Source organism: Sciurus carolinensis, chromosome 11 (assembly GCF_902686445.1).
Source record: "Sciurus carolinensis chromosome 11, mSciCar1.2, whole genome shotgun sequence".
Classification (NCBI taxonomy): Eukaryota; Metazoa; Chordata; class Mammalia; order Rodentia; family Sciuridae; genus Sciurus; species Sciurus carolinensis.
In genome coordinates, this window is record NC_062223.1 from 56,532,629 (window position 1) to 56,553,352 (window position 20,724).

The following is a 20,724-nucleotide window of genomic DNA, read 5'->3' on the forward strand; positions in this document are numbered from 1 at the left end:
TTCCTGAAGTCTACTCACCTAATAAACCAGATCTGTTCAATGGCCCAGCAAAGGCAAAAATCGACTGTCAAAGGCAATAGTTGTTTTCATTTATCACAAGTCTGGTAATTAATTCATTAGCCTGCCAATCAACTTGCGCTGCTAGTAAAATCTGTGAAAGGAGAAATGAATAGCTTACCGTGCACATAGATGTCTTTGTAATTTTCAGGGTAAAATCTGAAGAAAACTCCAAATCTGAGACAGATGTTGTATGGCAATCTATATGCTACCCGTGAAAAAGAAGAGAAGGGAAGAGATTGGTAAATAGAGTAAAAACAAACCAAAAAACTCAGATAAACATTGCTTTTTTTTTTTTATGCTAAAAAAAGCACTATTGTAAACCAATAATTCAAACAGTGAAGTCATTTACACATCATTTTTGGAATTATTTCCAAATTTAAGAGTGGTAAGGGTTATTTTTTCTTTAAATCACTTTAGTACCTTATTTTTTCTTTAAATCACATTAGTACCTTATTTAGTCTCTTTAGAAGCAAGGACATACATAAAATCATGGCTTTGATCTGCTAGTTTTCCTAAGACACTAAAATAAATACTTTTAGATAAAAAATATTTTTCTGTGCTCCATCTAAAATCATTTTGCATACCACCTGTGGTATATATACCACATTTGCAATAAATTATGTTACAACAGTCAACATTTCTAGAGGAAATGGTGACTTGAAATCACATGCTGATGGAAGAAAAGTTTCAACATTCATTTCTGTTAATGCATTTAAAGATAAGTTTACTAGATATTAAGAAAAAAACATGATTTCAAATCAAACAGCAAAAAAATGAAGATTCAACTCAGCCAAATATCTTTATTTTCACATTCTGCCCTGGTTCAAATTCTTCTCCACCTCATTTTCGAGATGGGATGCAATCACCTTTCAGCAGTCTGACCAGAAGTATGCGGTAAAGGCTGCCATCAGTTTGTTTACCATGAGTACATTATGACTCAGTGAATGCAATTCATGTAACTAATTCCTAAGGCATTACTCCATTTAAAATAGTTCAAAAAAATTTAAATGTTACAATGGGTTGCCTTCATTTCTAAGAGGGTTTAGGAACACAAAACAAATGGTATTACTTAAAACCTTAATGTTTAAAAAGAAGGCATGTATATTTATTAAATACCTTTGTTTTTCAGTTCTAAATTTTCTATTTCAAGTATTTTTCTTAAAAGCTGAATGCAATTTTAATCAGTTTGTTTTTGTTCATAAATTTCATGTTTATTATTGTATGCTACTTTTAATATTTATTCTTTTAAGGAATTTAATAAACATTTATTGACTATCTACTTTATGCAGACAAGAATTATTGATGCTTTGAAAGTAATAGTGTGACTTAAATGAGACAAAATCCTAAAATTAATGTTGAACAAACCCTGTGTGTGTGTGTGTTTGATTATCTAATTGAAAAAAATTGAGTTTTTAAGAAAATCAGCATAATTTTTCACTGAAAAGTTATTAGTGAACCCATGTGAAATCAACATAGAAAAACTCACACTAAAACCAGAGATTAACATGGTAAAAAAAATAATAATAATAGAAAACAAAAGGAATTAATTGAGAAATTTTGAAATAGTAGGGTTTTAGTTCCAGGGCAAATTCACTATAATTACTTACTTTAAAGAAGCTGGTAGAAATTAGAAGAAGAAGATAAATTATTTGAAATATATGGTATGAATCAGTAACTGCTAGAATAAAGCCAGTAGGAGATAGTGAAGCGGAAATGACAATATAGCAGGACTTTTTGCCTTCATTAAGTTAAATAAATGTAAATTATTCAACCAGTTCAGAGTTAGATTTAAAGGATTTATAAACTGAATAAAAGGAATTTAAATATGTAAAAAGAAGTGACTCCAAAGGTATGATAGAGCCACGTGGTAAATATGACCTCAAGTTTTTAGACTAAGTTGGAAGAGCTCTGCTTTCAAGGTCCACATATAAAATCAATATGCATTTGGTTCTCTGTATATGAGATCCCACATCTTTGGATTCAACCATAGACTGAAAGTATCTGGAAAAAAATGGCATCTGTACTGAACATGTACAGACTCTTTTTTCCCCTTCATATCATTATTCCCTAAATGAGATAATTTAAAGTATATGAAAGGATGTGCATAACTCATATGCAAATACTACACCATTTTATACCAGGGACTTAAGCATGCTTAGAGTTTGGTATCCACAGGAGTTCCTGGAATCAATTCTCTACAGATCCAGATGGATCACTACACTGATTTCAAATAATGAGCTAAGGAAAATGGCAATACTATTATTGAAAAAAATTGGTAAAACACTTACCTTAATACCACAAGGATCTGAAATAAGAGTCTTCGGATCTAAAACTTCCACCACAGCTTCTGGAATAACTGCTTTCTTCATGCAGGACATGTTGAAGCCATATACATCATCCCAGAAAGCAATTCTATCAGCATGTTTATTCACATCACTCACTGCTACAAGGCTGATAGTGCAAATGTCAGGGTAGACTGTAAGTGACAGAAAGCCCAACAATGTAGCATCATCTCCTTATATGAGAAATGTAATTCTTAAAAGGCTCAATATGAATACTGACTGCATCAGTATTGATTACTAGCAATGAGCAGTTAATGAACATATGGGCCAGGGAAAACAACCGAATTCTCTTTTGCAGTCTCTTAAAAAGATACCTATTATCATGATGGTAAAATTAAAAAAAAGGTTCCAATGACAGATTCCTATTAAAATTATTAAAATGGGATGATATTAATTCAAGGACCCTGAGATAAGTATATTTATTAATAGAACTTAAATGAAGCCAACATAAAAAATGTATTAAATCTTTACTTCATTGATTGTTCTAAAACATGCATAAAGAGAGAAATCATTTAGAAAGACATGTGACTTATAAAAAAAAAAATAAGTAATGGAATTCTGGAAAGCAGTATGGAGATTCCTCAAAAAACTTGGAATGGACCCACCTTTTGACCCAGCTATCCCACCCTTGGTTTATATCCAAACAACTTAAATTCAGCATACTACAGTGATGTAGCCACATTAATGTTTATAGCAGCTCAATTCACAATAGCTAGATTGTGGAACCAACCTAGATGCCCTTCAATAAGATGGATAATGAAACTGTGGTATATAAACACAATGGAATATTACTCAGCCATAAAGAATAAAATTATGACCTTTGCAGGTAAATGACAGAATATCACGCTAAGTGAAATAAGTCAATCCCAAAAAACCAGACTGAATGTTTTCTCTGATAAGTGGATATTGATACATAACAGGGGGAGTGGAAGGGAAGAATGAAGGAACGTTGGATTGTGTAGAGGAAAATCAGGGGAGAGAAGGGGGCAGAGAGAAGGAAAGATGGGGGAATGAGACAAACATCATTAACCTATGTACATGTATGATTACACGAATGGAGTGACCCTACATCGTGTACAACCACAGAAATGAAAAGTTGTACCCCCTTTATGTATGATGAATCAAAATGCAGTCTGCTGTCATGTATAACTAAATAGAACAAACAATAAAAAAAAAGTAATGGAACTTTACAGTTACATAGACCAGTTATATTACCCTCTTTTATTTAACATAAAAGGAAACATTTATAAGCATTAAAGTATGCACTAGACATATGTGACAGTCTAATTTAAAGACTGTGAATACAATAAATGTCCCATCTTCAAGAAAAAGCAAAATCAGCTAATTCTTACTTGCCTGGAGGAGAGGAATAGTTCTTAAGTAAGATAAGAACTGAAGCCCAGGTTAGGAATGGGAAGTGAAAGGTGTTCTAGGCCATGTGAGGGAAACAGTTAATAGATGGCTTGGCCTGTATATAGTCCAATTAGAAACATTGACGTTCAAGGCTAGAAAGGTGCCTGAGTAAACCACATTAGTAAACTGGAGTTTTATGCTAATAGTAATAATCCAGTGAAATATTTCACACAGGGTAGCAACTGGATCAAATTTTGGTTTTAGAAAAACCACAGAGTGCAATGTGAAGAATAAATGGGAGAAGGGGCTGGGGCTATAGCTCAGTTGGCAGAGTGCTTGCCTCACATGCACAAGGCCCTGGGTTCAATCTCCAACACCACAAAAAAAAAAAAAAAAAAAAAAAAAAAAAAAAAAAGAAATTTAACACAGACACACTAAGAAAAATCCAGGTGATTTGAACTAGGGTTATGGGTATGGGACTGGAAAGGAAGAGAAGTCTTCAAGGAAATATCTACTTGGGAGGCAGAACTCATGGAATTTTGAGACTACCTATGGAGGTAAGGAAGAGTTAACGGATGACAGTGTTTAGCTTTAGGCTGGACAGGCTTTCCTACTACTGTAACAGGGAATAAATGGGGGCAGATTGAAGAAAATTCGTAATTGCTTGTGGAAATATTTTCTGATGGCTGCTCTAAAATCCTTGTTGGATAATTTCTTCAGCCCTGGAAATGTTCTTATTCAATGAGAACAGCATTAAATTATCCTCATGATAGTACATCAAAGCAATTGTCTCCAAACCTAATTTGTTAGCTATCCAGAATACCTAGTATTATGCCACAGGTAAATTTCTCAAGTAATCTCCAACAGGGCATGCGGGAAGGGTGTGCTAGGCTGCACTGGGCTGGAGTCCACTACATATAAACTGAGTCTTTTCCACTCTCCTTTTCCTTCACAAACAGGTAAACCCTACCGACTATGTTTAAATTCCGGATTAATATAAATTCTTTAAAGTAACTGATTTGTTATTAGAAATGTTGACCAGGAAGATTAGCTACAGGGAAATGTATTTCCTGAATCTAGTTTCCCTTAGGAGAAAAAAAATAAACATCAGATACTTAGTTTAGTTCTCTATACATATCTTTTGTTGGCCTCAATCACCATAGTCATAGATACTTTCTCATATTATGTCCTGGAATTTCATTCTTAAAGAGGATATACCTTAACAGGGTATAGTCAGGATCAGCAAACTTTTTTTTTTGTTACTATTTTAGGTTTTCTGGGTCACATGGTTTTTGTCAAAATTACTATTTGCTTTTTACTATGTTCGTGTGAAAGCAGTAACAGACAATACGTTAACAAATGAACACAGATGGGTTCATCAAAACTTTTGTTTTTTTCTCCAATAAAACTGTATTTATTAAACAGGCAGTGGGTCAGATATTGAGAGCTCTGATGTGATGAGGGAGAAATGGATGATGGGGTTGGTAAAAGGTCTACCACACTGTACTACTTCAGGAAGTGCCAGTCACACTGCAGCTTATAGAAGCTAAATAGCCTACAGTTATTCAGTAAAGAGATTCAAGTTAACACAATTCCTAAAATCCTTCTATAGTATTAAAAATCATAGCAAAATGTTTTAATGTCATCGATCTTGATCAGATTTGGCAAACTACAGCCCATGGGTGAAATCCAGTAAAGTTTAATTAGAACACCACGTCTGCTTACATATTATTTGTGATTGTGATGTACTATAGGAGTGAGATGAATAGCTGGGACAAAGACCATATTGAAAAGAAAATGAAAATATTTACTATCTACCTGGTCTTTTACAGAAAAAAAAAAAAAAGTCTGCCTATCTCTTGCTCTACATCAAACAATGTGAGGTACTAGTAATACCACCAAGAAATAAAGATCATTTTTTCATAAGAAGAAATTACAATCATACAAAGTAATAAAACAGCTTTGAAACTATGTTGGTAATAAGATGAAATAAACTAATGAGGAATATGATTTTACTTTTTCTAGTACTGAGGTATATTCTTCAAGTAATTATATTACACAAAGAAACAAAATCAGTTTTTGTATTTCAGAACACCAAAATGAAATTATTTTAGCTCTCAGCAAAATCTATGAATATTCACGAAGGATTTGTAATCAGTGTTATAGGTCAATTTGGTCCTAAATTCACCTCTACACAGCTGCCTGATTTTGGGCCACCTGCCAGAATCCTGACTAACCCTTTACCTTCACATTGTGACACATTTGTCATTTGATTTTTGTTGGATAGAAGCTATAATTGAATAATTATTCCTGCTTGTTGGTGAAATTAACAAAGCGCTGATTGGACAAAAGCACCTTCTTAACAGACCATTTATAAATTCATGGCTTTGACATCTGTGTCCTTCTCGATTCACTGCCCAGAATTCATTTGTCACTAGAACAGCTCACACAGTGAATAAAGATGGGAAATCCTTTATTCCTTAGAAATGCCCACAAACTTTTGGACACTAAAGGATAAGACTGAAATGCATAAGAATATAATTCTTAGTAAACACTAGTATCACTGCCTAGACATAAAATCCCACAAAATAAAATGGTTTAGAACAAAAGGAGACAGAAATTTCAAATAAACTGTGCTTCTCACAATATATGGGAAGGATACATAGAAAGGTTTTAGTGAAAATTACAGCAAAATATTTTAACATGCATAAAAGGAAATTTACTATAAAGTCACCAAATTGGCAGATATTTTGGGAGTCAAATTAGCTTAAATAATTAATTTCCAGTTTGTATAACAAGGATATCTTAAGTAATACTTATTTGGAAATTGGACACTTATCCATTACTAATATAAGTTAATAATGTGATTAGGCTTCTTAAGTTTAGTAAACTAACATATAGTTGCAATATACTCTGAAAAAATTATGTACTGCAAAGAAGTAGAAAGTGATACTATTTCACTGTCACTGAAATAAACCTAAAATAATTGATGTGAACACATCTAACAATGAGGAAGTAGATGGTGAATTATCAAAACACTGAATGAAGCTTTTAAGTTCTATAAAGCAGTGTCAAAGGCTGCTTATATTTGAGATATTCCATGTAACCGTGTAGATCATGTGAAGTGCTACAGAAAAGCCAAGTGTTAATACCACATGCTTATTTTTATAACTTGTATAAGGTATAAACTAACCTCACGTTTAGCAGCAGTAATTCAGGAACACGATTAACATTTATTAAGTAACTATTTTTTTGTCAAGCACTGCATTTAGACCTTTTGAATGATTTTTTAAGGCTGGATTATAATTTTCATTTTTTACAGGTAAGGAGATTAACATTCAAAGAAGTAAAGTAACTTGCCCAAATAACTAGTCTTCATCAGCTAACATGATACTGACAACTGATGAAACAGAGATTCAATTTAAGGTTTATCTATAAAACCCATATACTTTCTGATTCTGTTTTATACTTTTGAAATGGAAGAGATGGAAATAAGATATCTTTACCCTAAGATAATTGGGCACTTGTTGGAAAAGAAAGAGGAAGGAGAAAATGGATTCAGAGAGGTTGGTAATTAATGAAACTGAGGGAAAATGGAAATGTCCAGCTTTAGTAACTTGACCCTGAATGAAGGGATGAGATGACAGTGCAAAAAGAAACAGTGAACAGGAAAGTATCTAAGCAGAAATGAGGAAGAGTAAAGTTTTAGTTTTCCATGCAGAAATGAAAACAGCAAAGAAAGAAACTTGGCAAGTTTGGAATTTATGATAAAAGCAGTTTTTTATCAGCATAGATCAGATTTTCAAGAGTCAATTCCAATGCAAAATCTTAGAAGCAGAGCTATCAGTGTATGGTATTTATCAGCCACTCTATTTTGCAACCTCTCTCTAAACAGTCTGTGTAATCCTTTATGCTGTGAGGAAGGGACTGCTTCCTCTGTGGAAGAAGAAAATCACAGAAACTTGATTTCTTTCCCTTCTGCATAGGTTAGGCTGAATCCCTTACAGTTGGTGTGATAAGCAGTATAATCTGTCATTGAGTGCCTAGCATTAAGGTAATGGTATCACCTTTTTAAAAAGTCCCATAAGGTAATTTTGAGCTTTGTTCCTGGGCCGCATAACCTTTTAGCCTAGTTTTCCAGTTCTCATAGATACTTAACCTACTCTTCTCTTTTAATAAATTATTTTTCTGTTAAACAGGGTAGATTTCTATGTTTATATCCAAATGATATAAAGGAAAAACAAACATCTAAATCTTAAGAATAGAACTCTTCTAGATTCTGGTTCAAAAGAGTGTGGTGTAGGACCTGAATATCTGTATTTTTAATAAAAAGTCCTCAGTGACTGCAAGGGTCTCTGTCAAAATTAATTAGGGAATGAGTTAGAAAATGGCTGCATCAGTACTTCATTGTACTGAACAAACAACCCTTGACTTCACATCTGGAAAATTCTAACTCTAAGAAGATGTTTATTATAAAAGAGCACATAAGGCATTTGGGTTTAGATTTGTGAGGAGCAAAACAACCCCTTTTGGTATGTATGTAATAAAAACCAACATTCTTTTCTAGTAACATGGACAAAAATATGGATATTAATAGGTTTCTAATTTTCTTTTGCAAAAATTAAGATTTTTACAAACTATAACTGGTTTTAAGGAAGTTTTAGTGAAATTAATTATTTCCATATGCCATTTATAGAGTACTTTAGTTTGTTTCTTTCCTGAATATGTCAATTTTGATTGTTTGATTAAGGTGGGAGTTAACTAGGCTTCTACATTGTAATCTACTCTTTTCCCTTTTGTAATTTAGTAAATACTTCATGGGGGGATTCTTTAAAAGCAGGTAAATATCACTGAAATTTTCAGTCTTCATTTAGTTATTTATATCTGAATGGACTTAATGTTTCTCATGTTATTCAGAGTTGTAATAGGCCAAAAAATAGTTAAGAATATAAAGGTATGGAATGGCAGAAGTAGAACCCTATTGGTAAATGACTAGTTTACACAGAAAATTCTAACACATTGATGTAACTACTAGAAGGAACAAGTTAACTTAGGAAGATCAGTCAAATGGAAAATAAATCTCAAAAACTTCCATTTGTAAGAATAACAAAAATTTTAAATACTTAAAAATGAACTTAAAAGGTATATAATATCCCTATGCTAACAATTATAAAACAATGCAAGGAAAATTTAAGGGAGATTTTTAAAAACAAAAAAATATACTACATTTGTGGTTTAGGTGACTCAATATTGTTAAGGTGCTGATCATTCCCAAATTGATCCATTCTTTTAGCCCAATTCCATCTTAATTCTTTTCTAAAAAGCAGAAACCTACCAGATTCTAACTTTTTAAAAATCATTCCCTCCATGACCAAACTGCCAAAGTCAAACATATTTCAGAGGTTTCCTTGCCATTTCTGTTTACTTTTTCATATAAATATGAAAATCAGTCTATTAAAATTTTAAAAAGTCATCCTATAAAAATTTTAAACATTTAAAAACTAGGAAAAACATCATTAATTCTCATATACTTATCATTAACAACTGTCAATACTTTAGATTCCCTTATATTTTAAATTAATTTTGGGAAAAATAACATCTTTACAGCATTGTCTCTCTATTCAAAAATATGGTATCTCTTTTTATTTATTTAAATATTCTTCACTGGTTATTCAGTAGTAAATACTTCTGCATATAAATCTTGCTTATTTTATCCATACTGAGGACAAAACTCAGGGTCTCAAACTTGTTAGCAGGTAAGTTCCCTACCAATGAATGATAGCCCAGACAGAATTTTTTGTTGTACTTTGAGGAAGGGTCTCACTAGGTTGCCCAGGCTGGCCTTGAACTTACAATATTCCTCCCTCAACCGCTCAAATAGTTGGGATCACAGGCCTGAACCACCATGCCTGGCAATTGCTTATTTTAAATTATGTTATTTGGTAGGTCTATAACTTATTAAAATATTTGATTATTTGTAGTCATTTCTCAGTTGTTTCCCTTGAAGTTTCTAGGTCTTAATTATAGAATCTACAAATAAAGTTATACTTCTTCCCATTTTTTCTTTAAGATCCCTGGTAAAGTGTTAAATAATGTGGATACACTAGCCACCCACATCTTGTTTTAACTCTGGAGGATGTGCTTTGAGTGTATCTCTATTAACCAAGATACAGATAGTCAGATGAGATAAATACACTTTATCATATAAGCTAAAGCTAATATTTTTTCAGAAATCAAGAATGCTAATCCATTGGTAAACGAACGGAACTGGAGACTATCATGCTAAGTGAAATAAGCCAATGCCCCCAAACCAAAGGCCGAATGTTCTCTCTGATATGCGGATGCTAACACAAAATTTGGGGGGGCAGATAGGGAAGAACTCGAGTACTTTGGATTAGACAAAAGGAAATGAAGGGAAGGGATGAAGGATGGGAATGGGAAAGACAGTAGAATGAATTGAATTTTACTTTCCTGTGTTCATATATGAATACGTGCCCAGTATAACTCCACACATGTATAATCACAAGACTGGGAAGTTATACTTCACATATGTATGATGTGTCAGAATACATTCAACTGTCATGTATAACTAAAAAGATGCTAAGTTGAATTTTTCCAAAAAGTTTCAGTATCTATAAAAGCAGGCATATGATTTTGCTCTTTAATTAACTCTACATTTTGGACCCCATTCCTTTTTGTTGGGCATCATCATCACAATCATTGCATATTGTTTAGATCTATCTGAATATCTTCACCCATTTAATTTTTCTAAATTATTTTTCAAGCCTGGCTCTATAAAGTACATAGAACTGGGTATTCTCTTGTGATTTCATTGTAATTTTTTGGGGGGTGAATGTTTGTGTGCCATCCTTGTGTAGGGCCATGGTAATCTCTTTTGCATCCCTCTAATTTCAGTATCTTTTCTTTTAATAGGTGGGTTTAGCTATTTGGATTTATTTCTTTGTTCTTGACTACCATTTTATTATCTTTTTTTTTTTTTTTTGGCAGTGCTGAGGAACTGAACGCAGTCTCACTCATGCTGGGCAAATATGTACACTGCTTTACACATGCCCTTTCCCTGTGTATTATTCATTACATACAGGAAGTTACTTTTGTTCTGGTAGCTTACTTTCTAATTATAAACTTATATTACATCTTTAGTTCTCTATTTATATCACAATTTACTAGTCTCCTTCCTCGAGTAATGATAAAATTAGTATATTTCCTTTTCAACACCCAATTACTATTTTTTTAAAAAAAATTTATGAAGTTGTACTGATAATGCTAAAAACCAATTCAGAAGGTCGGCAGAGTTAGTAAATACGATCAATTGTGTTTTAGAAAAGTTAGGAATCAAATGCCATAATTTATTTCTCCTGAAGGAGGTAGGAACTACCAATTTATTTTTTTAGGTTACTTTTTAAAAAACATGCAGCAAAACTCACTCTTTGGCACATATGCATTTATAAATACATACAGCTTGTTTAATTACCATCACAAACCTTGTCACTCAATATTAAAACAATTATCACTTTAACACTAGCTTTACAGTGATAAATGAACTTGTAATTCTGTTACTTTGTCAGTTTTAAATGATATTCCATAAATCTGTACTATTAAAGATAAAGCACTGGCATTATAAACACTTCCTCCCACCTGCCTCCTTAATTCCCTCTTTAATTTCTATGAGATGTGGGATTTGAGGCCGTTAAGGTATTAAATATTGACATTCCATGTTGTCATCCAATATACATTTGTTTTAGTCTCAATTCTAGATGTAAAAGTACTCATTGGTCATGACCAAACATTTTTCCTATGTTTAGTGGTACTTGAGACTGAATGCACAAGGGCTTTACCCACAAGCTACATCTCCAGCAAGCCTCCCCCACACTGTGCCTCCACCCACCCCACACCCCTTTTATAATTTTTTGAGACAGGGTCTTATTAAGTTGCTGAAGCTAGCTGGAATTTAAGATCCTCCTGCCTCAGCCTACTGAATCACTGGGATTATAGGTATGTGCCACTGTGCCTGGCTGGCTAATTTTCCTGCATACCTTTCAGTTGGATTAATGTAAAATACTACAATTCCTGACATACATTTAATGATTAGCAAATTTAAGCCAGAAATAGTAGAAGCTATCTTTAGTAAACTTCCTATCATTGAGTTTCCCAAATCATTAGTTAATAGTATTATTATTAACAGTAGTAAATGACTACCTCCTCTAAAGCACTGTGGAATTTCTTGCTGATATTAGGGAGGAGGAGCTAAGTATACTTCATACTTTTGATAAATATATTTCATCATATAAGGTAGCATTCTTATCAAAAATCAAGAATATAAGTTATCTTTTGCCAAAAAAAATCCAAAAAACAAAAAACTTACTGGTGACCATGTTTTATAAAGCCTTTATTCCATGTCACTGTGTGTGTGTATGTGTGTGTGTGTGTATATATATATATATATATATATATATATATATATAGAGAGAGAGAGAGAGAGAGAGAGAGAGAGAGAGAGAGAGAGAGAGAACGAAGATGGGGGAGATAGACAGATATAAATGGAACCTAAATTCATGTAACAGTAAATTATGGTCCCATCATGTTTATATGAGCCTTCAATATTCTCCCTCTCTCATAGTGCAATCATTCTTTATAAAAATCTTTCCACTACTAATTTCATAGTGAATTTTTCCTTCAAAAAAACATAAAGGAAAATCCGCAAGAAAATAATGAGTATTTAAATGATGATGACTCGTGTACAAAGAGGCTAAACCATTCCATGTTACTCATTTCTTTTGATTGTTAGCAAATAACATTCAGTAATACTTTTTAAGCAGTTAAATGCCAACCTCTTCTAATATAGCTTCAGATTATCTTAACACTAATATTAGCTATAGAAAAATTAGAATGAACTAGACTTAGAAGCCTTCTTTTCATCCCTTTGATAATGGGAAATAGCTTTGTCATGGTTCACATTGCTGTAGGTTCTTAATGAATTTCACCGAGAATTCAATTTAAATGCATTACATTGCTGTCAGTTCTTCAGTAAGATCAATGAATACCATTTGGGGGGGGGGGGATGGAAACAGTTATCTGAATTTTCCCTAGAACTTCACATCAAGAGTCAGATTAGACATAAACCACTTTAGTAGGAAGTAACAAAATTAAGTGAAAAGAACATGGATATTAGAGTCAGGCAGTTCTTTTTATTAAAAGACTCGGTCACTAATATGTATTATCTAGGACACCTTTAGAGGTTGTTTCTAAAATCCCAAAGGGCTGTTTGTGAGATTACATCTAATAACCTAAATGAAGGGAGAGTATATTACTTGACAGCTAGTAAACAATCAACAAATGATAGATATTTTTTAATGTTCATTTTAAAAAACCACTACAATTTTAGAAATTATAGCCAATTGTTACAGAGTAAAATGATCCAGAAATTCTAGCCAGGTTCATGGCAGAGATCAGGAACCTATCTTGATATGATTGCAGAAAATATGGTAAAATGGGCACATCTTGGAAATAAAGGGGCAATCCATTTAAATGGTATTATATAAAGAACTCAATTGTTTGGGAGAATGTTTTGACATTATTGATTTTTAACTAGACCATAACTGCACGAGCAATTCTGTAGACTACTGATGGGTAGGAGGTTATAGTCAGGTGCTTTCTCATTAGTTCAACATGTCCCTTTTTGGTTACTTTCAGGTAACTGTGTGTGTGTGTGTGTGTGTGTGTGTGTGTGTGTGTGTGTGAATGTATGTGTTACCCGGATGGAACCTAGAGTTTCGTGCATGCTAGTCAAGCACCCTACTACTGATCCACATCTCCCGTTTTTTTTTTTTGTTTCGTTTTATTTTGAGACAGGGTCTCACTTAAATTGCCCATGCTGGTTGTGAACTTCAGATCCTCCTGTGTCAGCCTCCTGAGCGGCTGGCATACAGGTGCACACCATTGTGCCCAGCTACTTCAAGGTAACATTTTTCAACTGTACTCTGACTGTGAAAACCATTTGTTGATCTTGAATTTTTCAGAGAAGGAGGGTACAGGGAGAAGCTAAAGGAGGACAAAAGCTATTCAATTCAGTTTTAATGATTTAAATCAATGTGTGTATGTTGCTCTGTGTTCCAGAAGCCAAGAAGTGTGCACAAGTGACAAAGATAAACAAAACAATCCTGCTCTTAAAGACAACATTTGTTCAAGCAAAGGCCTGTAAAAACACAATCTCCCTCTGTATATGTAGAGTTACTAGGATAAAATATTTTCTACAGACACAGAAAAGAAAGTCTTCCAAATTTATTGGGATTTATTTACATACTTTTAGGATACGTGGTGCTTCGAAACTTAGTAGAAACTAGTCACTACTTAAATGTTCTTGTTAAACCACAGAGAAGTCAGGCTGTATATTTTAGTGAAGTCATGGAAATCTGACATTAAAGTGAATAACTTCCAACTTAGTAAGAAATATACTACTGGAAAAAAGGAATTTAATGACATGAAGATCAAAATTGTAAAGGCATTTCTACCAGATTTTGATTTGAATATTAAAAAGTTTCAAGAACCTAGTCCTTATGTTTTTATTCTAAAAAATATTTTTATTCTGAAAAATGTTCTTGAAAATACCATTAACTTGGGAGTCCTACATATCTTACATAATGTTCTACTTCAACAATATAGTAAACGAATGTCTTAAAGCTTCTAATGGAAACATCTTTCATCTCTACTGGGAACTTTCTCAGCCATGCATAGTTTATTTGAAATTCAAAGGTTCATTTGGTTCTACCAGACTAAAATTAGATTATTAAAACTGAAACTTTATACTCACCCGATCCTCCTTTTGCCAAGTATTTGTTCTTTGCATAAAGGACAGAATCCAACATAGATTCAAAAAGAAGAAAATAGCCCTGCATGAAATGGATTTTAAAAGGAAAAGATGGATTTTAGAAATGGACAGTATCTTCTTTTTTTAAAAATATTTTATTTTAGTTGTAGATGGACACAATACCTTTATTTATTTATGTGGTGCTGAGGACTGAACCCAGAGTCCCACACGTGGAAAATGAGCACTCTATCACTGAGTCACAACCCCAGCCCTGGATAGTATCTTCTTAAAAAGAATGATTTAAATATCTGGACTACTCTTTTAATAAAAAAATATATTTTTGTCTTTCATGTAATATTCTACAAAGTTTTAAATTATTTTTTGTTTGTAATTTCTTCACATATTAATTTACTAGAAAATCAGGCCAGGTTATAAGGTGAAACTAGAAATCTTATTATGGTAGATCATACTGAACCTTCTATATGAGTGATCCCACTTTTCAAACTACTGTTTCTACCTCAATAAAAAGAAAATTTCAGATAGAAATTGTTAACAAATCCTGTAACTCCCTGAAATGTTGCAATATTAAACATGAGCAGTGGTTCTCAACTATATTTTGTCCCCTGGGGGGACATATGGCAAAGTCTGGAGATGTTTTTGACTGTCAAAACTGAGGATTGGGGTTGGGAGAGTTGCTAGGTAGAGCCAAGAGATGCTGATAAACATACCACAATTCATAAGACAGGTCCTTACAACAAGGAACTACTTTGTCCAAAACGTCCATAACCAAGGTTGAAAAAAATTCTAGTTTAGGGCACAATTTCTCAATGTATTCCCTGTCCAGTGATTTTTTTCTTTGATTAAAAAACAAAGGTGGGGGCGGGATTCCCTTAGTCAAAGAAGTTTGAGAAACACCAAATGCCATATTTTCCCTTAGAGACCCCAAAAATGCACATCAGCACACTAAAGGTTCTGAATAGAGGTGTGATAAACAGAGCTGCTGAATATATATTAACCAAGTATCATTTTTAAAATATCAACATCTTACAGAATTAGTGCTGCCTGAAATATGATCAACTGAAAATAACTGCCTACACACAAAGACTTAACAATAAAGCTCACTTATTAATGTATTCACATTAGGAAAATTATGGATCTGGCAGAAATATTTTCTGGATTGGGTACTTCAGTAATATGTTAAACTCCTTAAAAGTTCCCATTTGATGTGAGTACTCAAACAACGGATTTGTGCAATTCAACTAAAATCTCAACCAATTTAACTTCATTTAAGTGCAAGTATTTGCAAGACTCACAGATTTTAAAATGTTAAAATAAAATTTATACTTTAATAACAAAGAAAGCATTCATTACAGGCCAATCTTTTTTGGGATAGGAAAAAAAAAAAAGTTTATTATTGGTTTGAAACTGTACCAAACTATTTTTCATTATTATGTTTTCAAATAATTAGCAAAGGCAAAGTATTTTGTTTCCATGTGTTCAGACTCTTACTTCCATGTATTATAAACAAACCCAAAAAAGTTCTTGAACCAATGACTGAAAACTCCTTCTGGCAACATCTTAAATTACTGCATATAAAGTTTTTATTAGCCACTCATCAGAGATTAAATTATACTGTATTTTAAATTGATAATATGGTCAGAACCAATCAGATATTGGTTAAGACGACTTCTGGATTTGAATCCCAGATAAGCCCCTTTCTTAATGTGACTTTGACAAATTAATTATTGTGCCTCAGTTTCCTCATCTGTAAAGCAACAATAGCAATCATATTTTACTTCATGGGAGGTTATAAGGATTAAAACAATTTAGTATGTGCAAAATGGTTTGGAGTAATCTTAGCAGAATAAATTAAGAGCTATTTAAAAATATATTTCTAAAGGCTAATCAGAATTTTAAAATTGTTAGAGAGGATAAAGACTTACTAGATTGTCCAGAATCACAGAACTTTTTTTTTTTTGCGGTGCTGGGGATTGAACCCAGGGCCTTGTGCTGACAAGGAAAGCACTCTACCAACTGGGCTATCTCCCCAGCCCACAAGAATCACAGAACTTTAATAGTCACATACTACAACTCTTGGTTTGGACTCAAACTTCTGTTTGGTTTTTTTAGGAGTCTATCAAAATACATTTGGGGCGGGGGGTACTAGGGATTGAACCCAGGGGCACTTAATCACTGAGCTATATCCCCAGCCCATTTTTTTTATTCTGAAACAGCGTCTCACTAAGTTGTTTAGGGCCTCTCTAAGTTGCTGAAGCTGGCTTTGAACTTGTAATCTCCTGCCTCAGCCTCCTGAGCTGCTGACATTTTCTTTATTCACTTATTTTTCCTGATCAGCTTAGATTATGTGTGTGCAGAAACGAAAATATAACACCACTCAAAATTTCTGTACAACTAAAAAATATTTTAAAGGGCAATAAAAATGATTCAACCAAATTGGCCAAATTAGTGCTAATTCAAAGTTTGAGATTCTTCTCACAAAGATAACCACAGGCATTTTTCCCCCATGAGAAAAAAACATATTCTCAATTTTGGTTACATATATTTAAGACTTTCCCATGTCTGCTTCCATTTGAAATAATAAATACCAAGAGGCACCTTTCCATATACCCCATGATGATTACCTAAGCCAAGATTATAATTCTGATCAGACAACATTAGAGATAGTTACTAAGATTCTAATTATTTTACCTATTTTTTCTAAGGTTCTAATTACTTAAGTATGATAGAAACTAGTGTTAGATTAATTTACTTTAATTCATACAGCTGGATTAAGTAATACTGCAAAATTCAACAGTGAGAGAGTATATGTCAAAGCAAGAAGATAACCATGCCTGACTGACTAGAAAAACCATGCTTCCCATAATGGTCATGTCTTTGCTTTCCATCTCTCAGTCAGTCATTATTAGCAAATAATCAAATGCCTCTGTTGATACATGCAAAGGATTCAGCACAGCACCTGGTACACAGTTAATAAATAAAAAGATGGACAAAAGTGCATTTAATTTGGTAGAAGTTGCCATATTGGGTCAGTGAACTATAGGTTAGAATTGAGACTGAAATGGATGGACGGCTAAAGCTTTTCACCCTTTGTCATTTTTCACCACTTTTTTCTCTCTTCATTGGTATATCATCAAAAACAATATCCTTTATTTCTGATATCTTTTTCATTCTAATAGCAAGATGGTGCTTGCATATGAAGAGGTTTCTATTCTGTTGGAAGCTAGCAAATAAATGGAAAAGCATTCCTTCAAAGTAATTATAAATTATGATGAATAATTTTATAGTGAACTTAAAAGTATTAAAAAAAAAAGAACACAAGTTTCTTCTCATTTAGGAGATAGGCTACATTATTTAAAACTCAATGACCAACTATTTTACTGGTTATTTGTTTGAACTGGTATTCAGGTATGTGTTCAACTGTTAACTCCATCAGAAAGTATTTATATGATGATCTTTGTAAAATACCCCTTCTTTTACCATTAAGGTCCATTTCTTTGCCAATTTTATCATAGCACTTATGAATAAAAATATTAAAACTTTTATTTTTGTGTTTTTTCTGTTTCCTCACTAAAATATAAGCTTCAAGAAGTACAAGGACTTTGTCTGTATAGTTTGAAGCTATATTCCTGAGGGCTGGAAATGTGTCTGGTACATAAAGAACTCATTAAGTAACTACCGGACGAATAAATGAATAAGAGTTAATACTGGCTGGGCACAGTGGCGCATGCCTGTAATCCCAGCAGTTGGGGAGGATGAGGCAGAACTCCAAGTTCAAAGTCAGCCTCAGCAAAAGCAAGGTGCTATAAGAAGCAACTCAGTGAGACCCTGTCTCTAAATAAAATACAAAATAGGGCTGGAGATGTGGCTCAGTCGTTGTGAGTTCAATCCATGGTACCTGCCCCCCCCCCACCAAAAAAGAGTTAATACTGTAAATGTTTATAATTATATTCACTATAATGAAACAGTGCTTTCTTTTCAAAAATTTTCTGGTATAAATTAAAATTAGTTATTTTTAAGTGATGCTTTGTTGTTTAAAACTAAAGCTCTCAAGTTATAAAAGTGGTGATAACTGTTAAGGCTATGTGAGAATTATCGTGTTTAATTCTCCCACAAAGTACACTGTATTAATTATTTCCATTTCACTGAAGAGGAAACTAAGATTTAGAAATGTTAAATAAATTAAGACCTGGCTGCGCTCAGTGGCACATGCCTGTAATCCCAGCAGGAAGATTCCAAGTTTGAGGCCAGCCTTAGCAACTTAAAAGGTCCTAAGCAACTTAGGACCTTGTTTTAAAGTAAAAAGCAAAGGGCTACGGATGTAGCTCAGTGGTAAAGCACCCTGGATTTAATCCCCAGTAGATGCCTTTTCCTAAAAATTAAGACCTAAAAATTAGCATAGAGTCAAACAGAGTGAATAAAGTAGAATTTGAACCTTGGCCTTACTACACAGTTCAAGTTCTGTATCACTATTTTATATACCTTCTTAAATTGATTTGCCTGATTGTAAATAAGATTTAATATTTATATTGGACTACATTTGTAATTTAGGACTCAAGTGTTTCAAAAAGAAAAATTTCCTGTAGAACACATTAAGATTAGAATGTACAATGAGTATATGATTAGGAATCTTTCAGTGATATCTCAGTTGGCAACTAGCTCTTCTCCATCATCCATTCACAATGAGAATATTAATTTGGAGAGTCAATGTAAATACTAGAATATGTGAAGAACTAATATAGGACATTATGAGATGAATTAATATACCTAGTTAAGACTATCACAGATGAAAAGATTCCTAAATGTATAGCTAATGGTTATTGTGCTTTTTCTCAACTTTCCAGTTTGCTAAAACTTCATTTTACTATAGGCTCCCTATGTGAAAGAACAGTCTTTAAGTTCCTGGAAATTGTCCTTGGTTCTGAACCAAGTCATTTATTACTGATATCAGAAAGCCTTGCTCCAAATGCCCTGGTCCTCTGCAGTGTAATTCAGATTGTAATTTCACAGGCTACTGCCTCACCTGTAGGGGTACCATCTGGAAGGAGAATTATACCTGATATTTTCTCCTATGATGCTCATGGGGCATTCTTCTTTCAAAAGTGTCATTTACTTTTTTAAAAATTAAATATTGCATTTACCCTTTAAAAATTAAGTATCACAGAATATGTAATTAAATCAAGGACCAGAATATTAGCATCATTCATAAAAATGGAAACCTTATTTTCCTTATTTTTAATGCCTGTTCATGATATATTCTTGGTAGATTCATCGATTCATCAATAATAACAGAAAAATAACTCTGTGATATCTTCAGTATAAGGTGTTTCACTTCTCTAATATTTTTAGTTCAAATAAAGCAATCACTGAAACACAACTCCCCAGGCAAAATATAGGTACTAAAGAAAAAGATGAGTCAAGACAGAGTTGCAATTAGAATAAAGTGTTAATCTAGAGAAAAATGGATGATATATAGTCAATAATTTGAAATTTTATAAAGAAAAAAATTTACTTGCAACAAACATAGAAGCCTACAAAATCTAATCCCAATCTGGCAGAATTTCTGGATGTGCAGCAAAAAATTTGATTACATTAAAATCCAAAACTTGTGCTTATTAAGGAGGGATGAGGAGGAAAGAACAGGAAAGTAATGGAGAAAGCAATAAGAGCAAATTATGTCATATACATGTATGAATATGTCACAATGAACTCCACTATTATGTATAATTTGTAATATATGAGTAAAAACATTTTCAAAAGCTATAAAAAGAACCAAAAGGTCAGTTAGAGCTTAAAAAGATACTGGGTGGTCACATATTTCTATCTCCAATGAAAAACAGTAATGCTTTTTTAAAGCAGGCAAAAGAAAAATGAGCAAAATAATTAAATATAATTACTTCATAAAACAAGAAATATAAATATCCACTAATCATATACAGACATGCTACTTCATTATGATCCAAATGATTTCAATGGAAACCACTGAAAGACTACTACTAGATTAACAGTCATATAATAACCATTGTTGGCAAGTCTACAGAAGCATGAAGTAAATACTTTATTACTTTGGAAAAAAGTAGATATGAGTACACATCATCAGTAGAAGGAAAAAACACATTGTTGCAC

The 20,724-nt window shown here is 33.0% G+C and overlaps 1 protein-coding gene across 1 annotated transcript in view; it reads right to left on the reverse strand.

Moving 5' to 3' along the window:
- Positions 1–20,724, reverse strand: part of Prmt3 (protein arginine methyltransferase 3) — a 125,973-nt gene that overhangs the window by 51,678 nt on the left and 53,571 nt on the right. Inside the window, exons 11-13 of the mRNA XM_047518548.1 lie at positions 14,584–14,662; positions 2,349–2,536; positions 179–265 (exon numbers count right to left, since the gene is read on the reverse strand). Of these exons, the coding sequence (XP_047374504.1) occupies positions 179–265; positions 2,349–2,536; positions 14,584–14,662 (354 nt within the window). The remainder of the gene's footprint in view (positions 1–178; positions 266–2,348; positions 2,537–14,583; positions 14,663–20,724) is intronic.